At 37.7% G+C, this 23,115-nt stretch overlaps 2 protein-coding genes across 4 annotated transcripts in view; both read right to left on the bottom strand.

The window, feature by feature from the left end:
• The window catches only part of DHX36 (DEAH-box helicase 36), a 36,514-nt gene extending 25,609 nt beyond the window's left edge, over positions 1-10,905 (bottom strand). Inside the window, exons 1-8 of one of the 2 annotated variants that reach the window (XM_024562896.3) lie at positions 10,586-10,905; positions 7,744-7,868; positions 6,786-7,017; positions 3,818-3,856; positions 2,925-3,095; positions 2,063-2,142; positions 1,272-1,346; positions 972-1,138 (exon numbers count right to left, since the gene is read on the bottom strand). In XM_024562896.3, coding sequence (XP_024418664.1) covers positions 972-1,138; positions 1,272-1,346; positions 2,063-2,142; positions 2,925-3,095; positions 3,818-3,856; positions 6,786-7,017; positions 7,744-7,868; positions 10,586-10,825 — 1,129 coding nt within the window. In that variant the 5' untranslated portion in view covers positions 10,826-10,905. The remainder of the gene's footprint in view (positions 1-971; positions 1,139-1,271; positions 1,347-2,062; positions 2,143-2,924; positions 3,096-3,817; positions 3,857-6,785; positions 7,018-7,743; positions 7,869-10,585) is intronic. The other variant, XM_045197103.2, reaches the window with a different exon arrangement.
• Positions 10,906-17,056: 6,151 nt separating this feature from the next.
• Positions 17,057-23,115, bottom strand: part of GPR149 (G protein-coupled receptor 149) — a 42,579-nt gene continuing 36,520 nt past the window's right edge. For both annotated transcript variants that reach the window (XM_045194935.2, XM_024560256.3), the window contains exon 4: positions 17,057-19,256. In XM_045194935.2, the coding sequence (XP_045050870.2) occupies positions 18,684-19,256 (573 nt within the window). In that variant the 3' untranslated portion in view covers positions 17,057-18,683. The remainder of the gene's footprint in view (positions 19,257-23,115) is intronic.

The following is a 23,115-nucleotide window of genomic DNA, read 5'->3' on the forward strand; positions in this document are numbered from 1 at the left end:
CCTTCTTACTGCTACTAAACCGTCCATACATCTCTCGGTTCTAAAGTAACGCAGAACACCAGCGATAAAGAATTTTAACTGGACACGAAACCCATTCGTTTGAAGTCTACTCTTCATCAGCCAGGATGGTGCCATCAGACCCTGCTTTACCTGAGGTCTGCACATGAAGCACTGCTCCCGTGGCACACAGGAGTACAAGAAAAAGTAGTTAAATCAAGACGAAACCAAATACTAAATTGTTACTTTTTTAGAATCACTGGTTAAAAAAAATGATTCTTGGAACTTTTTAAAATGTTATTCATATTCTGTACCAAACAGTACACACTGTAAGCCAAGGTCAACACTGCGGCAGAGGTCAACTCTGAGGTGGTGTCACCGCTCAGCCTGTGACTTTCCAAGTCTGAGGAAGTTGATGTAGTTCTGTATAGCTCATGAAAACACAAAGACGTAGTCCGCTCCACCGGTCTCCCAAGGCTGGGAGAGTCAACCAGGCCGAATACAGGAACGTGTATCAAAGACGGCTCGATTCCCTTTTAACTCCCTCCCTTCTCCCCACCTTCCCCAATTACAAGCAGGAGAGAGTCGTAACTTTAAGAGAATATACTTTGCAGCTGGTCAAACTTAGTTTCAAATCCTCCTGACCCTCTGTTAATTAGACAACCTTGGGTAAGCCACTCAACTGTGCTGAGGCTGTTTTCTCATCTGTAAACATGAAAATAATAGTACCTACCTCACAAGGTATTATGAGAATTAATAAAGTGCCAAATATACTGCCTGGCATATTGAAGGTATTCCATGAAGTTGTCACTAGTATTGATGGTATTAGCAAACGGCCACTCTAGCCTATGACAGTTCATAAAAGCCACACAAGCATCACGAAAAGTTCATAAAATTATTTAAATATAAACTTCATCGATGCCAAGTTAATTACCTGGTAATTATCTAAAGTAATAATCATGAACTTTACTCACCAAAATATTCCGAAAATTTCTCAGCATTCAGAGTCGCACTCATCAGTATGACCTTCAGGTCAGGTCGGTAACTGAGAAGATCTTTAACCACAGTCATTAGAACGTCCGACTGTAGATTTCTCTCGTGGATTTCATCAAGCACGATATGGCTAACGCTGGACAAATGCCTGAAAGCAGACGCGCGGTGAAGTGGGTAACTCAGTACAATTAAAAACAGAACCAAAAACTAGTAACCTCCAATTTAGTAATTACATCTTTTGATAAGATTTAACTAAATGTTCTCAATTTAAATACACTCACGGGTCTGACTGGAGCCACTGAAGAATGATTCCTGTCGTACAGTATAAGATAGAACCCTGTTTCCTTGGCAACCGGCTGTGAATAAAAGACAAAAGTTTGGTTTTCTTTACTAGTAAAATACTAAGTACCACACACATTTAAAAGAAAAACTTCAATTTAAAAAACACAGTTTTAATGAATATCTATACTTTTTATTTCTTATAGGACTGCCTGCCATGACAGAGTAATAAGAAACACTATATTCAAGTTCATCATACATGATTTCTGTTGTCATAGTATTAATAATTTCTTTTTAAAGGCATAACCATTCACATTAAAATGATCCATTACTTATGGCCTAAACTTCTGGTTCGGTAATTGGAAAGCCAGTTGATTTAAAAAGGTGAATGGAATCTTGACCTCTAGAGAACTAAGAAACACAGTGAAGAGGGGTAGGGGGTTAAAGATAACAAGGTCAATAAAGTTGATCAGGGGCAGGGTGGTGGTACCAAAGCACAGGACATCAACTCCTTTCAGGGCAAGTGATGGTCTACTAATGTATCCCCCGGAAATGAGTTATTTTTCTAATCATTCCTTAATATAGAAGACATTAAAATGGCAATCCAATTCTGAATTTGGGTTAAAAAATGACTGTGGGTCGCAAGTCACCTATGTTTCAGTTACCTTTAAATGTTAATTCTAATAGTAATAATCAGCAGAAAAACGGGCAAAATCTTTTTTTTTTTTTTTTAATCTCCAGCTTCAAATTTTCACTAAAATCTACTTGTAAACAAGAAGGGAACATTCTTTACCTCTGGAGACGAATTTGGTATCCGGTACTATTACCACTGCCACAAGATTCTGCCCTTTCTACAGCCACTCGCTCTGCAACCTTTAATTAAAATACAAAGAAAATATAATTTCCTTTAGTACAGATATTCTGAACATCCATGAAAATCTGCGAGTGCTGAAAAACTGGTCATCTGATTTTCAAGAGTTAAAAAGAGGTATTAAAGTCTGAGCCAGCACTGTGTGAGTCCCTGAGGAGCTGCAGACTCCTGGCTTACGTTTACGTTTCATTTCCCCCTTAGCTCTCCAAGGCCAAGTTCTCTCTTGCCACTGTTTTCAAAATGCCTTTCTACAGCCATCCTCTCATTACTTTCTCCCCTTTTGTTTTGTCTTTTTTAAAAGAGTTGGAAATCATGGTCTAAACTTACAAAACTTGCGTGAAATTTTAAAAGTAAATATATGATAATATATTCTTTTTGTTTGTTTCTTTTTGTTAGAGACTGGTGTTTCTTAATTCCTAGTATCTTAATTTCTGATTGTGTTCTCAAAGCTACAGCTGCCAAAAGTAAGCTCTGGATAGATGAAATGTTATTATAATCAACACTTGATTTGTGTAACTGGAAGTAACCAACAGTCATCTTGTGACAGGAGGAGGTTAGAAACAGAAAATGACATGATTGATTTTTAAGAAATAATACTTTAGAAGTAAAACTTCACAACCCATATATCCCATATACACCATTATTTCACTTTATACTACTTATTGGACTGTCCAATCAAAACCAGCAGATCTTGGAAAAAAATTTTTAAAAAGCTACTACCAATACTACCCTAAAGGAAAATGAGAAAGCAAGCGAGGAACCTAAAGAGTGAGAGAGAACTTACGGAAATGGCACTAATTCTTCTTGGCTGAGTACAAACTATCCTGCATGCAGATCCGTTTCCTCTTTCGATGTAATTATCCAAGATGAACTGAGTTACTTGAGTGGTTTTTCCACAACCGGTTTCACCACTAATTACTGTCACCTGATTATTATCGATCATATTTACCAATTCCTATTACAAAGGGAAAAATAAGTGAAGGACATTGCATGTTAAAGTCTAAAAAAAAGACAGTTACCAAAATTCTATGAAACTGAAGGTAATTGCTTCTGACAAACACTAAAGCTTTTTAAATTTTGTTATGTACAGTGCTGGCAGTTTACATACCTGGATCTACCAGTTTTCAAGAGCTGAGAAGCACCAAATTATTTAAAAAACAGAGTAAAGGCAATGTTAAAGAAAAATATACTGGTAAAAACAAAAAAGTAATAGCTCATAAATTCCAGGCATAAACTGTTGAGTGTAAGGCAGATATCCCCAATACCTAAATAACTACTGAAGACATTAAGGATTTATTTACATCATAACTCCTAAATATGGCTTTGTCTGCAAGGTAAGTTACATATGTTGTTTTAAAATCACAGTATAATTTAAGATACTTTCCTTTCAAATAATTAAAGACTTCACGCACCTAACATTTAAAACATTTTGTGAAAATTAGTTTTTAAACTCTAAAGATTTCAATTATGGACATAAATATGAGCAAATTTCAGAGACATTTCATGACCATTTTTTTTTTGTTTTTCAACAATTCAAAAGAATAAAATGAACTTCCAAGAAAATCCTTTAGAGAAAGGTTCATTAATTTATATTTCTTCTTAGCGTAACACTTTGTAAAAAAAAAATTGTATTTTAAGTATTTTGCAAATCAAATTAAATAGTGCATAATCGTTTACCTTTTGCATCCCAAATGAAGGCAGCTTTTCCCTGAAATGCTAAAATTAAAAATAATGTTACAAATTTTCACCAGAAAACAGGAATTATAATTCTGATAATCAAAATATATCAATAAATATGCTAGAATACAAAAGTATTTTTATTACCTCACAGCTCATGTAAAACATTAAGACTTAAAAAAGAATTTTACTAGAAAAAAAAAAAACTCAGCAATCCCTTTTGCTTTCGAAACATTGAAAAATAAAATTCTATTACATCCAACAGAGTAGATATACCTTCTTGGAGTTAGTGACAATGAAATCATCTAATAGCATTCTTTCAGTCCCTAAGTTACTTTTATACGTTTTCTATTTGTTTTATATATTCATCTTAGCTTTGATTTCTACACCAGATTCTTTTCCCACCATAGATCCACACCATTTATTAATGCATTAAGAACTGGAATATATTGAAAGATTACGTCTGGGTACTTGCCTTTGAGTATAAAAGACAGCAGTAACAATATCTGGTACTGTCATTTAAGAACCGAAATCTTAAGTCAAACTTGGAGTCTCAAGGTTTTATCTCAGGGCTACCATATATTTTAATGAAAAACCTTTACATAAAAAACAAGTAGCAGTTTCTGACACATATAAGCTACTCTACAAGATTTGGGTGAATTACAATTTGTAATTATAATTCACCAAAACGAAAGAGAGAATGACAGTTTATTTTCTGTAACTTTCACATGATAATTTCTGTCTGGTTTTGAAAACTTTTATAGATCCCCATATCCACACTACATAGAAATTACATACACTAAGCAGCAGCACTACGGTTTACACTGAACTAGGTATATATCATATAACATCAGAAAAGAATCTCAGTGGCATAAAAAATAAACCACAGCTTTAACAAGCCCTATTTATTGAAAATAAAATTTGCAAAATTAGAACTATCTTAGGTAATCTAGTATATTATTGCCGTGCTTGTTTTTTAATTTCATGAAACATCATCTTGTTAATTTTTGCCTACTTGATTTGTCAAGATGGAGAATGTGTCAAAGTTCCCTAATACTATTTCACTGAGATATACTTAACATTATATTAATTTCAGGTGTACAACATCATGATTTGCTATCTGTATATATTGTGAGATGATCACGATAAATCTAATATCCATCACTACACAGTTACAAACTTTTTCCTCGTGATGAGAGCTTTGAAGATCTACTCTAGGCAATTTTCGAATACACAACATGTAGCAGCCTTGCTAAGCTCGCTAACCACGCTGCGCACGCCCTGCTTATCACGGTCAGGTAAGCCGTGCCAGTGCTGCGGAGCTGAGTCAGTGCGGTGACTTACAGGAATTCTAGTGCTTTGACATAACAAGTCACTGTACTCTTCTTAGTAATCTTTTATTATAATTTTTGAAGTATTTAAAAACCACTTCTTAGTAGTTTCTAAAAAAAGTAGCATCCCAAGTAGTGAAATGTAACCATCTTAATAAGAAGTACATACAAGCCATCCCGTGAAATTTGAAACTAGCATTAACCAGATTAGATTTCTATGTATGTAAATACTGCTAAAGAGAGAATTACAACCCAATATTCTTTCCCAAGGCAAGTAAACCTCCTACTTCCTAATTCTAGCTGTCACCTGAGATGAGGTAATGAGACTATAAACTGAGGACAGGGAGTGTCTTATGACTCTGGACAACACAGCACAATGGCAGGCATCTAGCAAGTAGAAAACTAGTGTTTATTAAATAAATCATGAGATAAATTAAAACTACAGCACATTACATCAGGAAGGATCAGAGTTGAACTCTTAGAACACATCTGAATTTCAGACCAGGTACTGCTACCAGCTATGCACCTTAGGACACTGAATCTAAGATTACTTTTCCCCATCGGTAATAAACACATATAATCCCACACAGGGCTGTTGGGAGGTTTAAATGACGTAGAACATGTAAAGCTTTTACAACCGTGTCTGGCCAGGAGGAAGATGAGTTTTGTTTTGCACATTTCTTCTCCTAACTTTCTCTGCACTACATCAGCCACTCACCTTTAATTAAACATTTGAGCTCTGTCCTCTATACAAAGTAAACAGACAGCAGCTAATTCTCCTTATTCCTAAGGCAATAAAAGCTCTACTCCCAACCATGCGATGAATTTATTCATCTTGAAATCTCCTCTGTCCTTATGTTTTCACTCAATAGGTATCAAAAAACTACACCATTTGGCTCCCCAACAACATTAGCTCATCTGTTCTAAACAGGATATCCGATCTTAATCAGCAACAGTGAGTGTACCCTTTCTTTCCCACAGGGAATGTGACTGATATTCTGCCTTTGTCTAAAACCGCAGTATTTGCATATTCAAATATGCAAATTTTCACCAACCCCCCCCCCCCACATGTGAATATTTTATCACATCTATCTCTAGAACATCCACAAAGCATAGAACTTTATGTTTCAATAGGAAGGACCTTAATATATCTTGCCTAACAGGAAAAGAAAACACTGAAAAAAATTTTCAGGATAACTTTAGCTCCTGTCAGTCCTATCTTTAAAATGTTGAACATAAGCAAATCATACAACTTTTGAGGCATTTAATGTTATCATCTGTAAAAGGATTAAATGGGTCTAGAAGAAACTTTACAATTCTAACCACCTTGTCTTTCATGACATCTCCCTAAACTGGCCTAGAAAAGTTAAACTTAAGAGTTGTATTTTTTCATTTGAATTACCATTTTCAAATACTTCTTCTCCGCACCATATAAGCTACTACAGATGAGACTGGCTGCTGTAGGTTATGTTATTCCAGTCCTGTTGCTTTTCTCTGTTTTATGGGAGGAAAAAAATTGCGAGGAAGGGCTGTTGCGGAATCTCACTGATCTATTCCATGCAACTAATTCTAACCATAAATATATTTTTATCAAGTTTGAGAAGTAAAATTTTTTTCCACATCTTGCTTCCCATTACCTGCATTTCAATATACCGAGGGTCAGTTTTTTTCTTCTGTAAATCTTCCAATAACTGTTGGTCTAAGGTTACATCTGGTTTATTTTCTTGCAAGAGATACTCGGAATCTCGGTCAATATATTTGTCCCTGATTCTAAGTGTCCTCTTTTCTTGATTTATCGATTTTTTTTCCTGGTCCTCAAATTTCTTCTCTGAGTGTGGTTTGTTCTCAGCAGGAGCTTCAGTACCATATCTATTTTGACAAAACAAAAAATGACAAAGGGTTAAATAACCACACAAGCCCTGAAATAAAACAATATGCTATGATTTCAAAAATCACCAGGATCAAGTTTTTATTTTTTTCTCTTAGTAGAGCAATTATCAAAACACTTACATTCTTAAAATACACGAAAATTTTTCCTAAGTTATTCCCTGTGGTAATTAAATTTTTTAAAAAATCCACGTAAGTCATTCCTCCTTTGCAATGGCATGGTGTTTTTATGAACCCTGTTTTATTTTACAGCTTCATTTCTTCCTGCTACCTTTTCTGAGCTATAAATGGGATACTACATTACACAGTCCCCAAAAAACTTTTACTAATTTTCTCTCTAAACAATGCAGTTCCTGTGATTTCCTTAAAACAGCCCCAACATAACTTCTTGCACATCTCCCCCAGAGGAGAATTTTAGAATTACAAAGACGATGGGGAGGAAAAACAACAAATAATAACTTAATAAACCTCATACACAGATAAACTATTCCTCCCATTTAGTTTCCCTATAGGAATGAATATGCCATCTAATTTTTACCCTTTTATCAAACCTGCTCCATCTACATAAGCAAAAAAATTACTTCAAGGCTAAATTTCACTTATTAAAGTCTAAAGATGTAATTTTTATTATCATTTCTTTTCTTCTAGCCAATGCTATGAAATAAGTGTCACTCTCTGCCCATCTTTTAAAAGAACACTCTGTTTTACCCATGATCTTCAGGAGCAAACCAGGAGAGCTGTGATTCCGAATCTTTATCATTCTTAGCTTGGACAGAATGTAGGAGCTGCACAATCTGTTCTTCTCGATGTTCGTCCATGTGGACTACGGCTCTCTATTTTATGCAAAGAAAAAGCATCCTCATCAATATGAGAAGGCAAGTGCAAAATTATTTGAGAAAAAAATAAAAGTAAAAAGATGTTCAACCAACATATATAAAAGTTAAGTTTCCCCACACTTGCCCTCTTGCCCAATTCCAATTCCTAGACCTATTGCTAACATTTTCGTATAAATCCCTCAAGATCTTTTTTTCTACCATGTATGTATAAACTCAGCTGAAATATAACTGGCAAAAAAAAAAAAAAAAAAAAGGATATTTATCTTTCTTCCTAAAACTTTGGTTTCCCTTACCTCCTACCCTCACAATTTATAATTTTGTTCTCTTAAATTTTCACAGATACCCACAATTAAAGTTAATGAAACCCAATATTCTATTTAAAAAAAAAAAAAAAAACTACCTTAAAAACTGGAAATGCTATTTGGTTGCAACGAGCATTTTAAACCTTACACTAAAAAGAAGAATAACTTGGGAAGAAGGCTGAGCTGAGAGAAAACCAAACGATCGGTGCTCAGGAAGATGCCGGTATGGTCTGGCAAATGATTCAGTTTCTTCACAGAATGAGAACGATAAAAAAACCACACCAGCCCTGGCCAGGTGGCTCAGTTGATGGAAGCATCACCCCGCATGCCAAGAGTGTGCAGGCTCCATTTCCAGCCAGGGCATATACCTAGGCCGCAGGTTTAATCTCCAGTCGGACACGTACAGGAGGCACCTGTTCAATGTTTCTCACATCTATGTTTTCTTTCTCTCTCCCTCCCTCCCTCAAATCAATAAACATAACTTTGGGTGAGGGTAAAATATATACATGTATTTGACATACATATATATTTTGTGTGTGTGTATGTACATATATATTCCTTTATGTAGGAAGTGACCAACAAGTTTGAAAGCCACTGTCTACGTCCACACTCCACACCTCAGCACACCCGACAACCATGCTCTTTCTTACTTTCAGTTCCCTGAGCATGTTCTTCCTGGACTCTGTGGTGTGGCACATGCTGCTTGCTACCTCGGCCTGAAAATCCCTTTCCAAACCTCAAATCCCAAACACATACACACTTTGCTATCTTTCAAGTTTCAGCTTAAAGGTTATATCCTCTTGAAAAACGTCTCATCCTCCTGGAGTTAGGTAACAGCCCACGTTCTCTTTATTGTAATACTTTAACATTGTATCCTAACCATCTATAAACCCTAATACCCCACTATCTCTGTAAGGCAAGAACTGTTATCTATCGTATTCACACAGTGCCTAAGATATTATCTCAAATGCATTAGATCCTCAATAAATATTTATTGAAAGAGTAAGAGTATATCATTATAATACATTCACTTGGTAACACAGAGACTACTTCAAAAAGTAAAACCTATGGAAATGGCTGAAAGTAATCAAAGGCAGGATGAGCTAATCATTAAATAATGCTCCTATGTACAAAGGGAAAATGGAGACATTTTAGAGAGTGGAATGGTATGAGAACTGTTAGAAAAAAAGCAAAAATAACTGTATGTTTACAAAATTCAAAATTACATCGGATTGGTGACTGAGCACAGAAAGATAAGTACATAGAGGGAAACCGGGTATTTTGAGGCTAGATTTCCAAGGTCTCTGAAACACATGTTAGGATGCCACTGAAATGAATTAGACTGACACAGATGTGAACCTGCTTCTAATCTCACATTGAGAGCTAGAGAATGAGATGACTTACTTTTTGCTTTTAAAAGATCACCATGAGTGGCTCTACAAAGGACAACTAGTGGAAGCTAGAAGACCAGTAAGGAGGCCAGGAACAAAAAATAAAAGGTGGCTTGACCTATGGTAATGGCTGTGGTTCGATTGGGATATATAAAGTAGGCAGGACAAATTTGCTGAAATAAAAGAGAAGAATCACAGATAAATCCCATTTTGGCCTTGGCAAGTGAATAAACTGTAGTGACATTTACTAAAATGGAGAAGGTTTGAGAAGGGGCTGGAAGTCAAAAGTTCCATAATGATGCATCACGCAATTGGTTTCAGGTGGAAATAACAGTGAAGAATTATTCCAGATTTATTTAACTTCTCATCCGTTAAAGTCTTATTTTCCCAATTAGACTGTAAGTTACTTGAATTTTATTTCTTTCGATTCCTATAGCAACATAATAAAAGCTTGTGTAAAACTGGTAAGTGGAATTTGATAAAAGAGTTTTTATAAAGTTACTGTGGATCTGTGGCTGTTTCAACACTCAAAACGAAAGCTGAGCTATTCTGAACGCTCTACATGAAAACAGTGCTTGGCAGCTTTTGTTCCCGGCGACCCTGTATCCAAGGCAGAAGGCTGCTGGTTTACAGTACATCAGGCAAAAATCTTCCATAAAAATGACCATAATTATTTTAAGGGAAAGGGCTGCCAGAGATACTATGATAGTGTCACCCCAATAAAGTCAATTTCGGTTGGAACCTGAAATTAACATTTGCTTTGTCCACAGTTCCCTGGTCCTTAAGCAAAGTATACATTAAACCTACATAAATCCTAACATTTTTAGGTAAGATGCGCATGGCTAACATTTAGCTATATAATATCTTCTACAGGAAGCTTTCACATAATACCTTTGCACTTCATATTCACTACACAAAGCACTTACACCAGTTCAGAAACCAAGAAAGAAGAGTAAGATTAGGGGAGGCAAGGGAGAAATGAGAAGCTACTGTGCCACCGCATTATCGAGTCTCGGATTACCTCCTGCCTCTCAGCTTCCTTGTTCTTCTGCCCCTGTTTCTTCGCGTACCACAAGCCGATTTCGCGGCCTTTCAGGTGCCCAGGATGTCGGCCTCGGCCTCCTCGACCACCCCCTCCTCCCCCGCCGCCGCCGGAGCCTCGGTTCCCTCCGTGGCCCCCCCCATGGCTTCCTCCACAGCCCCCGCCGGAGCTTCGGGGCCCACCATCGCGGCCCCAGTTCTGATGGTAGTCATAGCTCATTGTCCCAGCGGACTACAATGCGTGAGAACCTGTAACTGATAGAAATGGCGACGGGACCGGAAGCGAATTTACGTCCACTTCCGCTTTGCTTCCGGCGCCCAGAGCGAGAGGGAGGGTCCTGGAGCGTCACAAGGAGCAATTTCCGGTGACGTCACCAGCAAACGCGGGGTTGGCTCAAAGCGAAGTCTACCTGATGTTCCCTTTGTTGTATACCTCTGTGCATCGGGAGGGAAAGCGGGCAAAAGGCACACGTTTTCTTTTCCTACGCCCAGCGTATGAAGAAATGGGTTCTCCTTTCTTACTCTTTGTGGTAGAATCCGGAGTCTGCGTTCAAGTAGTAAATATCAACACACTGAAAGAACCTGTAGGATGAAACATTCTCTCCTAAAAGTCCCTAAAGAAATGAGTTCATCATATTTTTTCCCCTAGTGCTACGCTTGGAAACAGGTTGGCGCATGTTTCAAATATTTGATTAAGTAAAATAATGTCCCTGCCTTTTTCAAATGATTATCACTACTTATTACTACCTTTAGCCAACAGCATAGGATTTGAGCATGTCTAGCCAAATTCAATGCACAGCAGTTAGGCAATTAAATAAAACATCAGTTGAAGAGTCATAGGTTCATATGAAGTTATCCATTGTTGATTCAGCAGGCCACTAAATGTGCAGCTGTTGTCAAATGATCAAGGGACGGAGCCACACAGGCTTGGACGTTCACCGGGGGATATCAGTTTACTTAGACATGTTTTAAAGGCTGATTTAAAGGCACTAGGGATACTCACTGATAAGACACGCAGGGCATCAGCTTTCATCTGTGTACAATCTTGAGAAGATAAAGACTAAAGAAGTTAGTGTGCAGCGAGTTAAAAAAAGAAAATGCTATATGCTGGGAAGGGGTTCCGCATACTGCCTTTGTGACATAAAAAATATTGGGAGCAGAGGCATTTGGTTTCCTGACATTGCTTATCTGCCTAAAAGCAGAGCTTCCCTTTGGCTCCTTCGAGTAGAAAGGAATGGAGGTGGCGAGAGTGGATGGAGAGAAACTAGTTACCAGCCTGTGGGATGGGGTGGCAAGTGGATGACAGATCAAGATGGGATATGGGAAGGACTGGAATTAAGAGATATTAGGAGATAAAATTGTTAAGATTTGATGAATCATTTAATGTGGGAAATTAGAGGAAAAGGTCAGATGACTGTCAAGTTTAAGATTTGAAAGTCTGTCCAATGAGGCAGTGCCATATCCTGCAATGAGGAACATAGGATGAGGAGGAGTATTTTGGTTGGGGGGAGAGTTAACGTGTTTGAATAGTGTATGTAGAGTTCAAGGAGTCTATGAAACATACAAATTGAGATGTCTTGAAAGCAGTTGGTTATATGAGTTTCCAGTGCAGAGAAAGCAGCCTAAGATTTACATTTTGGGAGTTCTCAGCTAATATTAAGACCACAGGAATTAACAGTTCCAATTAAAGCACCCTTTGGGCTCACCTGATGTGACAATATGTGAATTGTTCAATAGGTAAGATTAAGTAGGCATATTGGTGAGAGTAGGGGGAAAGTGTGGGCTGTTAGATGAGATAGTGTTATGGACCAAATGTGTCCCCTCAAAATTGATGTGTTAAAAACCTAACCTCTCAGTGTAACTGCATTTGGAGATAGAGCCTGAAGGAAATAATTAAATTATATCATAAAGGTAGTACCCAATCCAATAGGGTTAGTGTCCATATAAGAAGAAACAAAAAACAAAAAACCGAGAGCTTGCTCTCTGTCCCCAGAAGAAAGGTCATGTGAGAACAGCTGTCACAAAGCCAGGAAAGGAAATCTCACAAGGAACAGCTGGCATCTTCATCTTAGATTTCATAGCCTCCGGAGCTGTGAGAAATAAGTTTCTGTTGTTTATCTCACTGAGGCTTAAACCTGCAGCATTTGTTATGGCAGCTTGAGCAGAGTAATAAAGAGAGTACGTGGGGAAGAAAACTACCATTTTTTGCTCACTTAGAATTTGTTAGGCAGTGGGCTAGGTGATTCATTAACTGTGATCAGCAGAATAATGACCCCCCCCCAATATCTCACATCCTAATTGCTGGAAACTGTGAATATGTTGCATTACATGACCAAGGGCATGTAAAATTGCTAATCAGATGACCATAAAATGGGGGTATTATCCTGGATTATCTGGATGAGCCCTGTAGCTGTAAGAGTCCTTAAAAGTAGAAGAGGAAGGCAGAAGAAAAGTTCATAGTGATGTGATACGAGGACTCAACCAGCTTTTGCTGGCTTCAAAGATGGAGGTAAGGGACTAGGAGCCAAGGAGTTCAGATAGCCTCCGGAACTGAAAAAGGAAATGGATTCTCCCAGGAAAGGATTATCCTGATGATGCCAATGAAGACCTTGTCAAACTTCTATGCTTCAGAACTGTAAGGTAATGAATGCATTTGTGTTAGTTAAGATTCTGAGTTTGTGGTAATTTATTGTGCCAGCAATAGAAAAATAATGACAGTCTATATTTTACACAATCCACATGAAAACACCGGAGAGAGGTAGTGTTATTTTTTTCTGATGAATTATTTCTCTTCACTTCATGTTTGTTGATCCTAAGCAGAATCTTAGTTATGAATTTAAAATTACTAATTTTTCTGGATGTCTTCGGCATGTTGTACAACATTAAGGCTATTGCTTTTGGCAGACACTTAGCACAAATACCATTGTAGTAAAAATCTTCACAGAAGGGTGATTTTCAAGGAAAGATCAGAAAGGTATTGGTAAGAAGAAAGGTGTCATTTGTTACTCAGTTTGGGTTTTTTTTTTTTTTTCCTGCCTTGGTTGGAGCCACAAGAATTCTTAGGTTACCTAATGCCAGAAAACAAACAGTGGGACTCATTCATTATAATCGACATTGTTACTCTAACTGATGCTCTGCCATTTATTGTGCTCTTGCAGGCTAAAAGGTGTCCTTTCCACTGATCTCAAATGTCGTTTCACTGATCTTTTGGTTGCAAACCCACAGTGTTTGATACCTGACTTCCATAGGCATCCACCTCCCAGTCCAGCCACCTATGGGTGAGCCACACGAGACTGGGAAACTATCACAGTTTTCCAAGTCTCAGGGAATCTCTTATTCTTCATCTTCTTTACCCCAACCCTGTGAAACAACTCATGGTATTTTTCATGGGTCTAATATTCATGAAGACCTTGGTGGGGATTTTTTTAGTGTCCCCCTTGGAAAATGGAACCCTTAATTGATTCATACCTCCTCTTGGAGTGGGGATAGGAGGGAATATGTTGATATAAGTAATCTTAGACCTCTATAGAGTATAAAGTCTAGCTTTTAAAGATGGAGAAGGGAGAAAATGTAGAAAACATTTATTTCTCTCTTACATAAGGAGGAATATGGAAGAACATATTAAATAACCCAATACAGTGTCTTGTCATATAAAATTTTTGAACTGAAATTGGAAAAGTTTGGTTAAACTGAAGACATTTGAATTTGTAGAGAATGACTCATCTTAACTATAACTTATAATGAAATCACAAATTTACTTAAAATACAACTCAGATCAGCAAAGAAAACGTCAGGAGTTTTTGTGTTTGTTTATTACTGACCTAATGTCTGGATTCCCTCCTTGCTAGGCAATAAAGAAATAGAGGGAACATCACAAAATTGTCAGCTCATTTTGTTCAGGTAATTATGAAGTTCCACTCTCCATTAGACCTTTTTCACTCTTTCTTTCCTCTTTCTAAGGGGTGGTCTCGATAGCTGCAGGCTGGAATCATTTGTAGACATCTTCAAACACCTGGTAATTAATGCCGGTTTGTAGCTGAACCTCTGTTGGGCTATGGGCTGGAACAACTACACATAGCCTCTCTGTTTGCTGTGTGTGGCATAGTTTCAGCCTCCTCACAGAATAGCAGCTGGGTTCCAAGAACAAGTGTCCCAGAGCAAGGCAGCATTTTTATTAACTAGCCACAGAAGTCATGAGCACTATACCTTACTGGTTGAGTCAGTTACAGATGTCCAATCAGGTTATAGGGCAATTAGGTTTCACCATGCTACAGGAGGTGAGCCAAGGTCACGTTATAAGAAAAGCATGTGGGATGGGAGATATCGTACATATCCAGGAAAGATACAATCTGCTCTAAGTGCTAACTCAGATCCCCTCCAAAGCCACGTTCCACCACCATTATGACAGTGTTACAGATGTCTCGTGTTGCATCACAGGCGCTCTCGCTAGTACTGCCCATGCCAACCAGAAGTTGGAAGGGGAGTGATACTTCTATAAGTAACATTTAAGAAGTGCTTATTTTATGTCAGTTACTATAAGTAGGTACTCTTCTTTTTCTCAATTTTAATACAGTTAGGACAAGAAACTCAAGAAACAGAAAAAGTAAAGACCAAGACCCCTCCAAGGAGGGGTCTCCAAACTATCACTGATAGAGTTTATAAAAAATAATACAGTCTTAACAAAAGTTAAATAAAAATAGGTGTCTGCACATTATTTATGCTACCTTGCTTTATAAAGCTTCTATTTTCAATCATTAAAACTTCATATATCTATTTACCAGAGATATTTTAAAAATACTAAGTAGATATATATTCGATCCTCCACCCACAAGACAAGTTTCCCAGTAGGCATTTCACAATTATAACTCCAGAGAGGAGAGTGAAGTTGGCCTCAGGCAGGGTGATGTGAAGAAATGGAAATCCCTGGCATATATGAAGTAGAACAACCTATGCCTTATTGTCACAGGAGAACAGGGAGGGCATGTGAGGGAGAAAAAAAGGTAGATGTATTAGTATTATGACCCTTTTCCCCATCTCAGCTTTTGCCCCATTTCCTCCTTATAGATTTCCTGGTTATAGATTTCAGTATATCCATTGTTCATGCTAAAGAGAAAAATTACCCATTGAAGCCTTGTATTCCTCTGGAATTCTGGGAGGTTTTACTTTTTTTTTTTTTTACTATGTCAAATTGATCTGTTCCCCTGTATGATATAGTTCCTCCCACCAGTTTCTCTTGCCTTACCTTTGGGGAGTCTTTTAGACATATCAGGGTTTTTCCTGGTCTTGATTGCTGAACGTTGAGGTCTCTTGACTCAAGAATATGAGATCTGCTCTACCCAAATCCGTCAAGAACATTCTTCTCACATGAAGAAAAGAATCATGTAATCATAGCAGGTTTTTGTGTAACAGAGGAAGACTGAAAGAGTCATAGCTTTCATTTCGTATCTTAGAATGGCTAAAAAGTTTCAGAGAAAATCTAATTTCCTGGAGCTCATGTCATCCTTAATCTTTCTGAATCTACTCGAGAATAAACTGAATTCCGAAGAGTTTAAGTGTGGTCACGCAATGGTAGAGTCAGAATCAGAATCAGAGATTGAACTTAAGTCTCTGATTCCTAGCCCAGTGTTCTCTCCAGTTACAAGTGAAACAGTTACACACACTGATGGCAGGAACGCGATCCATGAATCCATGGGAAGAGGGCAACAGGAGCTTCATATTTAGAGTTTGTCCAGGTCTGCTGTATGTGTTTCTTCTCTCGGTTGATTTTAACCTCTATTCTTTCCCTGTAATACTCCATTACCACGAGGATAGAATTTTCAGTGAGTTCTGTGAGTCCTTCTGGTGAATTATTGAAACTGGTAGTGGTTTGGGGAACATTCTGAATGCACAATTGATGTCAGAAGTGAGGGAAGTTTTGTGTGGACTGTGTTCTCGTGATTTGCAGTTGGTTCAGACACACAATATATTTATATTTCTTTTGTTTCTGTTCACAGTTAGAATCCTAACTACCTAGAATAATATCTAGCATGTAAATAGGCATTCATTAAATAGTATAATAAGTAAATGAATGAAAGGAGCTGACTAGTATGAGAAATTAAGGGACTAGTTATGAAAGGCATTACTACAGAACCACGTTGAGAAAAGCTTTCAAATAATGCCTGCCAGATCCTTTTTTATTATATTCTGAGTAACACTGTGATATTTGAACTTTTCAAAATGGTTATCTCTGTCAGTTACAACTCTTGGAAGTCTTTGGGATTTTGTGTTTCTATTAACTAGGGAGTTTTAGGGATTATGTCTTTTCAGTTTATAGGAGTCACCACCAGGTGGTGATCTTTTTACTAGATAATGAGCATTTGCCTTCAGATAAATAATTTATAAAGAAAAGAGATAAATGATATGAAACATAGTATTTATTAATAAGAAGAACAATATAATAATGCAAGGGTAAGATATTTAAATATAGCACAAGATAGCTATAAGGGTGTTACATAATTTCCTATTATACCAGAAACACACTTTTACAATCACAATCACATTGAAGAGTAGGTGGATTTTACGTTGGTGTAGCTTACCCTTCCCCTCTCTTAACAAGGCTTAGGAGGAAGAACCACTGGTACTTACACAGGTAAGTGTAAGGGCCCCTGTAGAGGGTTTTTGTAGATTCAGCTACTGTTGGCTTAGAATTTGAAGTGTTACAGGTTAGTAATGTGATCCTGATTAGCCTTTCAAACTATGGCTTTAGGCTAAATTACCCTGGTATTTTCTCAGTACAGCAGGGATTTTAAGTGTATCTATTTTATAGTTAATTCAACAACCAAGTTCTTTTTTTTTTCCCTTCAGTTGCCCAAGCATAGGCCCAAGTCCAATGGGGAAAAAGAATAGAACACAGAAAGGACAAGGACATTACTGTTTTCCAATCCAATTCTTGTGTTCTTTAAATCTTGATTTTTATTAATCTTGAAACATGTACCTCACATTTATTTAATAAAATGTATTGAATTGTTTCTTTGCTTGAGATACACACATCTTTGGGAAAGAAATAAAAAAGCAGCTAAAGTTGGAATACTATTTGAACTAAAATTTTCTGTGCTTCAAGAATGGCTAAGAAAGTTTGTCCAATCTGCAACTTTAGAAATGGACACTTTTGTTTTGGACTTGGAGGGTTTTCCTCTGTTTTACCCAGCAGTTTCTTTACTCTACTTGCGCGAATCTCGCAGGACTTAATTGGTCAGTGTTTCCCTCAACTTCCATTTAAAGAAACAAAACAATTCTAGGAACCACGAAGTTTGCATTTACAACCTTTCCCAATAATGTTTCAGTTAAGGACTATTTTTAATTCCACTTGCAATACGCAATGTATTTGTTTTAAGGGCAGTTTTATACTGAAAAGATGAAAGCAAAACACTGTTAAAGAGAGAAAGAAAAGAAAAAAATCAGTAAGCAATCTGTATTTTATAGAAATGAAGGAAACTACTATTTAGAGACTAGGGACATGCATGGTTTGCAGTTGGAAGTTAATTTGCCATTTTACAGAAGAATAAACTTTCTAGACAGTGTAGAGCTCAAGCTGTAACTGTAATGAGCTTGCTTTGCTAGACCCATTTCAGCAAGCATCTTCAAATACAACTCAGAGTTTTGCTACATTTCTTCTATTCCCCAAATGTCTCTTTTTTCCCCTTGTAGTTTAAAGACTAATATTATATATAGAAACATGTACATGGGAACAGTATATTTATTCAGTTTATACAATTTTTTGTTGACTCTGAGGTTGACAAGCATAGGCAAAATATTAGTAAATTAGGCCAATTTCTAATTTAAGAAAGGATTTTCAGAAATTGGGTAAGAAACAAATCTTTTAATTACCACAGTGTGCGATCTATAGGTAACACATCAAAAGCACTTAAGTGTTTGCACTAGTTCCAGCTGTTTGCACTAAAAATAATGAAGTAGCAAACCTGTAAAGCTTGTGTTGACCGACAAGTGAAAACTGAAATCGTAGAGCCTTGGAACAGAGGCGTCAGTTTAGCAGTTTGGAGTTGCAGAACCATCCTTGCCTGCATTAGGCCAAGTGATCACTAGCTGCCCTTGCTTTCTTCCTCCCTTTTCCTGTAAGCTTTATTTAACAACTGGATTTCCTCTTGATAGCCATCCCTGTCTTGATGCTGCCTTTTACTGTTCTGCCTGTGTGCTTCAACGGTGTCCGGGATGGAGATGTTGATGTCACCGTCTGGATTACTCGTGGGTAAAAAGAGAGAATACGAGGCGGTTTCTCCCAAATCACATGAAACAAATCTGTTTTCTTTCCGTGAGTAACGTAGGGACGGAGATCTGACCTGTGCGGAGGACTGGCTGATGTTGCTGATGATTGACACCGTGTCCAAGGCCTCTTCATTGTCACAAATTTCAAGAACCTCTAAGTGTATTTTTACACTGGTGTCTGCAAATGTGGACGGAGAATCTTCTGAGTTTGGTTCATGGCCAACGCTTTTGGATCGATAGACTTCTATTTTCTTAGAGGCCGGAGTTATCTTTTGTCCTTCGGCACTTACCTCATAGGTGGAAAGGGACAGCGTTTTCCCCGTGGGGGCTTGGAGAGACACCATCCCCTGGAACGCGCACAAGGGAATGGCCAGGGCACCACCGGCACGCTGGGGGAAAAACAAAGCACTTATTACTGAAAACTCATTTCTGAGATTAGGCCATCAAGAAAGTCGTTTTATTCACCAAAATGGTAAAATTTTCCTAGTTCAGACTCATTTCCCCAGCAACCTTTTATAGCTAAGGGGTTTGAATTCTGCCATCAAAGTGCCATTGTACAGTTTCTCCTAGGTCAAATACAACATTTAAAGGAGGGCAGGCAGGAACCTTTCTTTGAGGATATGAGACATACCCACTGCTGAAGGCAAAATCCGGGCAGCAGATGTTTCCAAGAGCAGAATGTGAGCATGAAGTTGAGTGCATATTTATAATCTGGAATTGCTTTTATATTTTTGTTACGTATCCAATTACATTAAGAAGTTTACATAGGTTTAAAGAAATGTAGACTTTGTTATCAAAATGTTTACCATGCCAGAGAGAACGATAATTGTCAAAGTATGATTCAGGTTAAGTACACAAAAATACTTCAACTGTTAATAGCTTTGAGCACACAGAGGAGGGACCAAATGTCACTAGAACTGTGCTACAGAATGCTCGATTTTCACAGAGAAATCACAGTCATTAAAGTAAACTCAGTGATGGAGAACTCCCTCATATCTCTGCAAAAACTTGCCTAATTTTTTTAACTTTTTATACCATATTTAAAACTTTGTGTGTTTTTTAAAAAAAATTGTACTCACCACTGAGAAATACTTAATAAGTAAAGAAAATAATGCCAGTTTTTATAGTACTCTATCCTCTATATTGTTGATTCATGCCTTTATACTTTCAGTAGGCTTCTTTTTTGATTCCATGTTAGTCTCTGAAGAAGATAGTAATGTGCCAGACTTCTAGAGCAGTGGTTCTCAAACCTAGGTCTCTAGACCAAGCATCATTAGCATCACCTTGGAACTTGTAAGAAATGCGATTTTTCATGAAAGATTTTATTTATTTATTTTCAGAGGTAGAGGAAGGGAAGGAGAAAGAGAGGGAGAAAAACACCAATGTGTGAGAGAAACACATAGATTGGCCGCTTCCTGCACACCCCCAACCAGGGAGCCAGTCCACAACCCAGACATGTGCCCCAACCAGGAATCAAACTGATGACTTTCTGGTTCCCATTCCTGTGCTCAACCCACTGAGCCAAAACAGCCTAGGCAGAAATGTGACTTTTTTTTTTTTTATCTCTACTGCAAACCTATTGACATAGAAACTCTGAGGGTGGGGTTCAGCAATCTGTATTTTAAATGAGCCTTCCAGGTAATTTCGTTGCATGCTAGGGTTTGGAATCCATTGCTGTAACTACAGAAATGTCATAGCCCAGAAAAATAAGGGGGCAGGGCATGGTTAATCTACACATTATATATATGTGCCACCTACGAAGGCTGGAGCTACTAACTGAATTGGCTTAAGAGGGTTTTTCCACCAGGGAATCAGCATGAGGGCTCACGGTGTTTTGCCAGCTTAGGATGGTCAACCTTCTCAGTGTGCCTGCGACTGTGCCTGTGTTAACACCGAAATTTCTGTATCCCAGGAAATCTCTCAGTTCCAAGGAAACCAGGATGCTTGGTCACCCTAGCAGCCATGGACATTTTGCATATGGACCTAAGAGTGGCTAGTGGAAGCCCAGGACCAGGACCCCACTTTTGGAGAACAATCTGGATTCTCATTTATTCGACAAATCTTAATGGGAGGATGCATCATGAGCTTCATTGGCGGTGCCATCATGCCTCACCCCTTGAATTTAGGGACCATAAAAAGTACAGTCTAGGACATGTGAGACATGTCATCAGGCTATCCACTTATTCTCTATGGAGAAGTCTTGAACTCCCTTTATCTATAAGGAGACCCAGGGACATAACTTTAGGGCCTTGCACTGTTAGGGCCATAAACTTCGAAAACATACACAATAAAGTTCAGTTTACCCTTCTGCTGAGGCAAAGAACTTCATCATGTGTTTTGATGTTAACTTAAGCAGGAGAGACAGAGGGACAATACTTAGGTTCATTGCTGCACCAGAGCATTGTTTGAGTGTCGGCAACTTTTGACAAAAAAGTGACTTTTATTTTTTATACATTTGTTCATTAAACATTTACTAAGTACCTATTATGTGCAAAAGTCTGAGCTTAAACTGGACGTACAGGTATACTATACACTATACATATAATATGTATAATATAATATACAAAGGTCTGTCTGGAAAAAGTCCAGCCAGCGTTAATATAGGTTTAAAGAAATGTAGACATTGTTACTGTAACGAGAATAGTTTGGGCTACATCTATGTAACCTGGCAGGCAAGGAGAGTGGACTGGAGTGTGTGCACACATGAATGACGACTTCACTGTACTAGTCAGTGGGGGCAGTAGATGAAGTTGAGTGGCATGTGTACTGTGTGGCTGTCGCATTCAAAATGACTGAGCAAGCAGAGCAATAAATCTGTCTCAAGTTTTGTGCTAAACTTGAACATTCCCCTGCGAATGTTCAAGCTATTCAGATGATTCAGAAGGCTGCAGCTATGGGCAACTGGTGATTGGCAGCTTCATCATAACAATATGCCTACTCATGCATCACGTCTCGTGCACAGCTTTTTGGCAAAATGTCAAATCACTCAGGTGACTACAGCCCAGATTTGGTGCCCTGCTACTTCTGGCTTTTCCTGAAACTAAAATCACCTTTGGAAAGGAAGAGATTTCAGACTGTCTATTAGATTCAGGAAAATATGATGGGGCAGCTTATGGCATTTGGGAGAACTGTGTGAGGTCCCAATGTGCCTACTTTGAAGGGGACTGAGGCCTCATTGTCCTATGTACAATGTTTTTTGTATCTTGTATCTTCTTCAATAAATGTCTCTATTTTTCATATGAGTTACATGACTGGGTAACTTCTGGACAGAAATTGTATAATGTTTTATGCAAAATATTACTAAAATATATGTAAATAGACATTTTATAGAGTTTAACAGCTGCTCATTCTCTTCTGGAGACTGGAATTGCGTGGCATTTCTGTCCAACCCACATAGAATGTCATCTCAAAGGAAGGGAACGGAACTCTTCCTTGTTAATGTTTACTTTTTTCTGCCGTTTATCACAGTGGTTGGCACATAACAATCCCTTAAAATATTTGTTAGGTGAATAAATGTGTGCATGCATGAATGAATCTGAAACATTGACTTTGTAGCTTTTTAGATTCCATATTTTAACTTTCTAGAGCATAAAAATAAGGTAATCTTTTAAAAATACTGCTGTTTAAAATTCATTTTTTATGTTTTAACAGTCCTATATAATAAATGATCATAGTTACAAGTACATTAGAAGTACATATCAGAATATATATATATACATACATACATACATATATATTTTTTAATTTTCACCCAAGGATATGTTCATTGATTTTAAAGAGAGAGGAAGGGGTGGGGTGAGAGAGAGAGAGAGACAGAGAGAGACAGAGAGAAATCAATGGAGAAACTTCAATCAGTTGCCCTCCTTATGCAACCAGACCAAGGACCCTTTTGGTGTATGGGACAACATTCCAACCAACTGAGCCAGGGCAGAACATATTTTTTAATAAAAATAAAATAGAACATTATGGGACAGAATTGTGTGTGAAAGTTTAGTGCATGTTAAAAAGAAGTGATAGATTCAGAGAACATAAAACTACTTATTTAAGTAGTCTCTGCTTTCTTTTCATTTGCAAGTCAATGAATAAGCATAAGCTGTTAGGAATAATGATAATCCATTATTGCTGTATTCTTGAGAGTAGGTGGCTGGGAGCTTTTTTGTCTGGAAATGAAAAGCAGTCTCTAAACCTCAGAAATGCTTCCAGAGGAGAAAGCATGCCATGTAAACACATTAGCACAAATAATCTGTT

Source organism: Desmodus rotundus, chromosome 2 (assembly GCF_022682495.2).
Source record: "Desmodus rotundus isolate HL8 chromosome 2, HLdesRot8A.1, whole genome shotgun sequence".
NCBI lineage: Eukaryota > Metazoa > Chordata > Mammalia > Chiroptera > Phyllostomidae > Desmodus > Desmodus rotundus.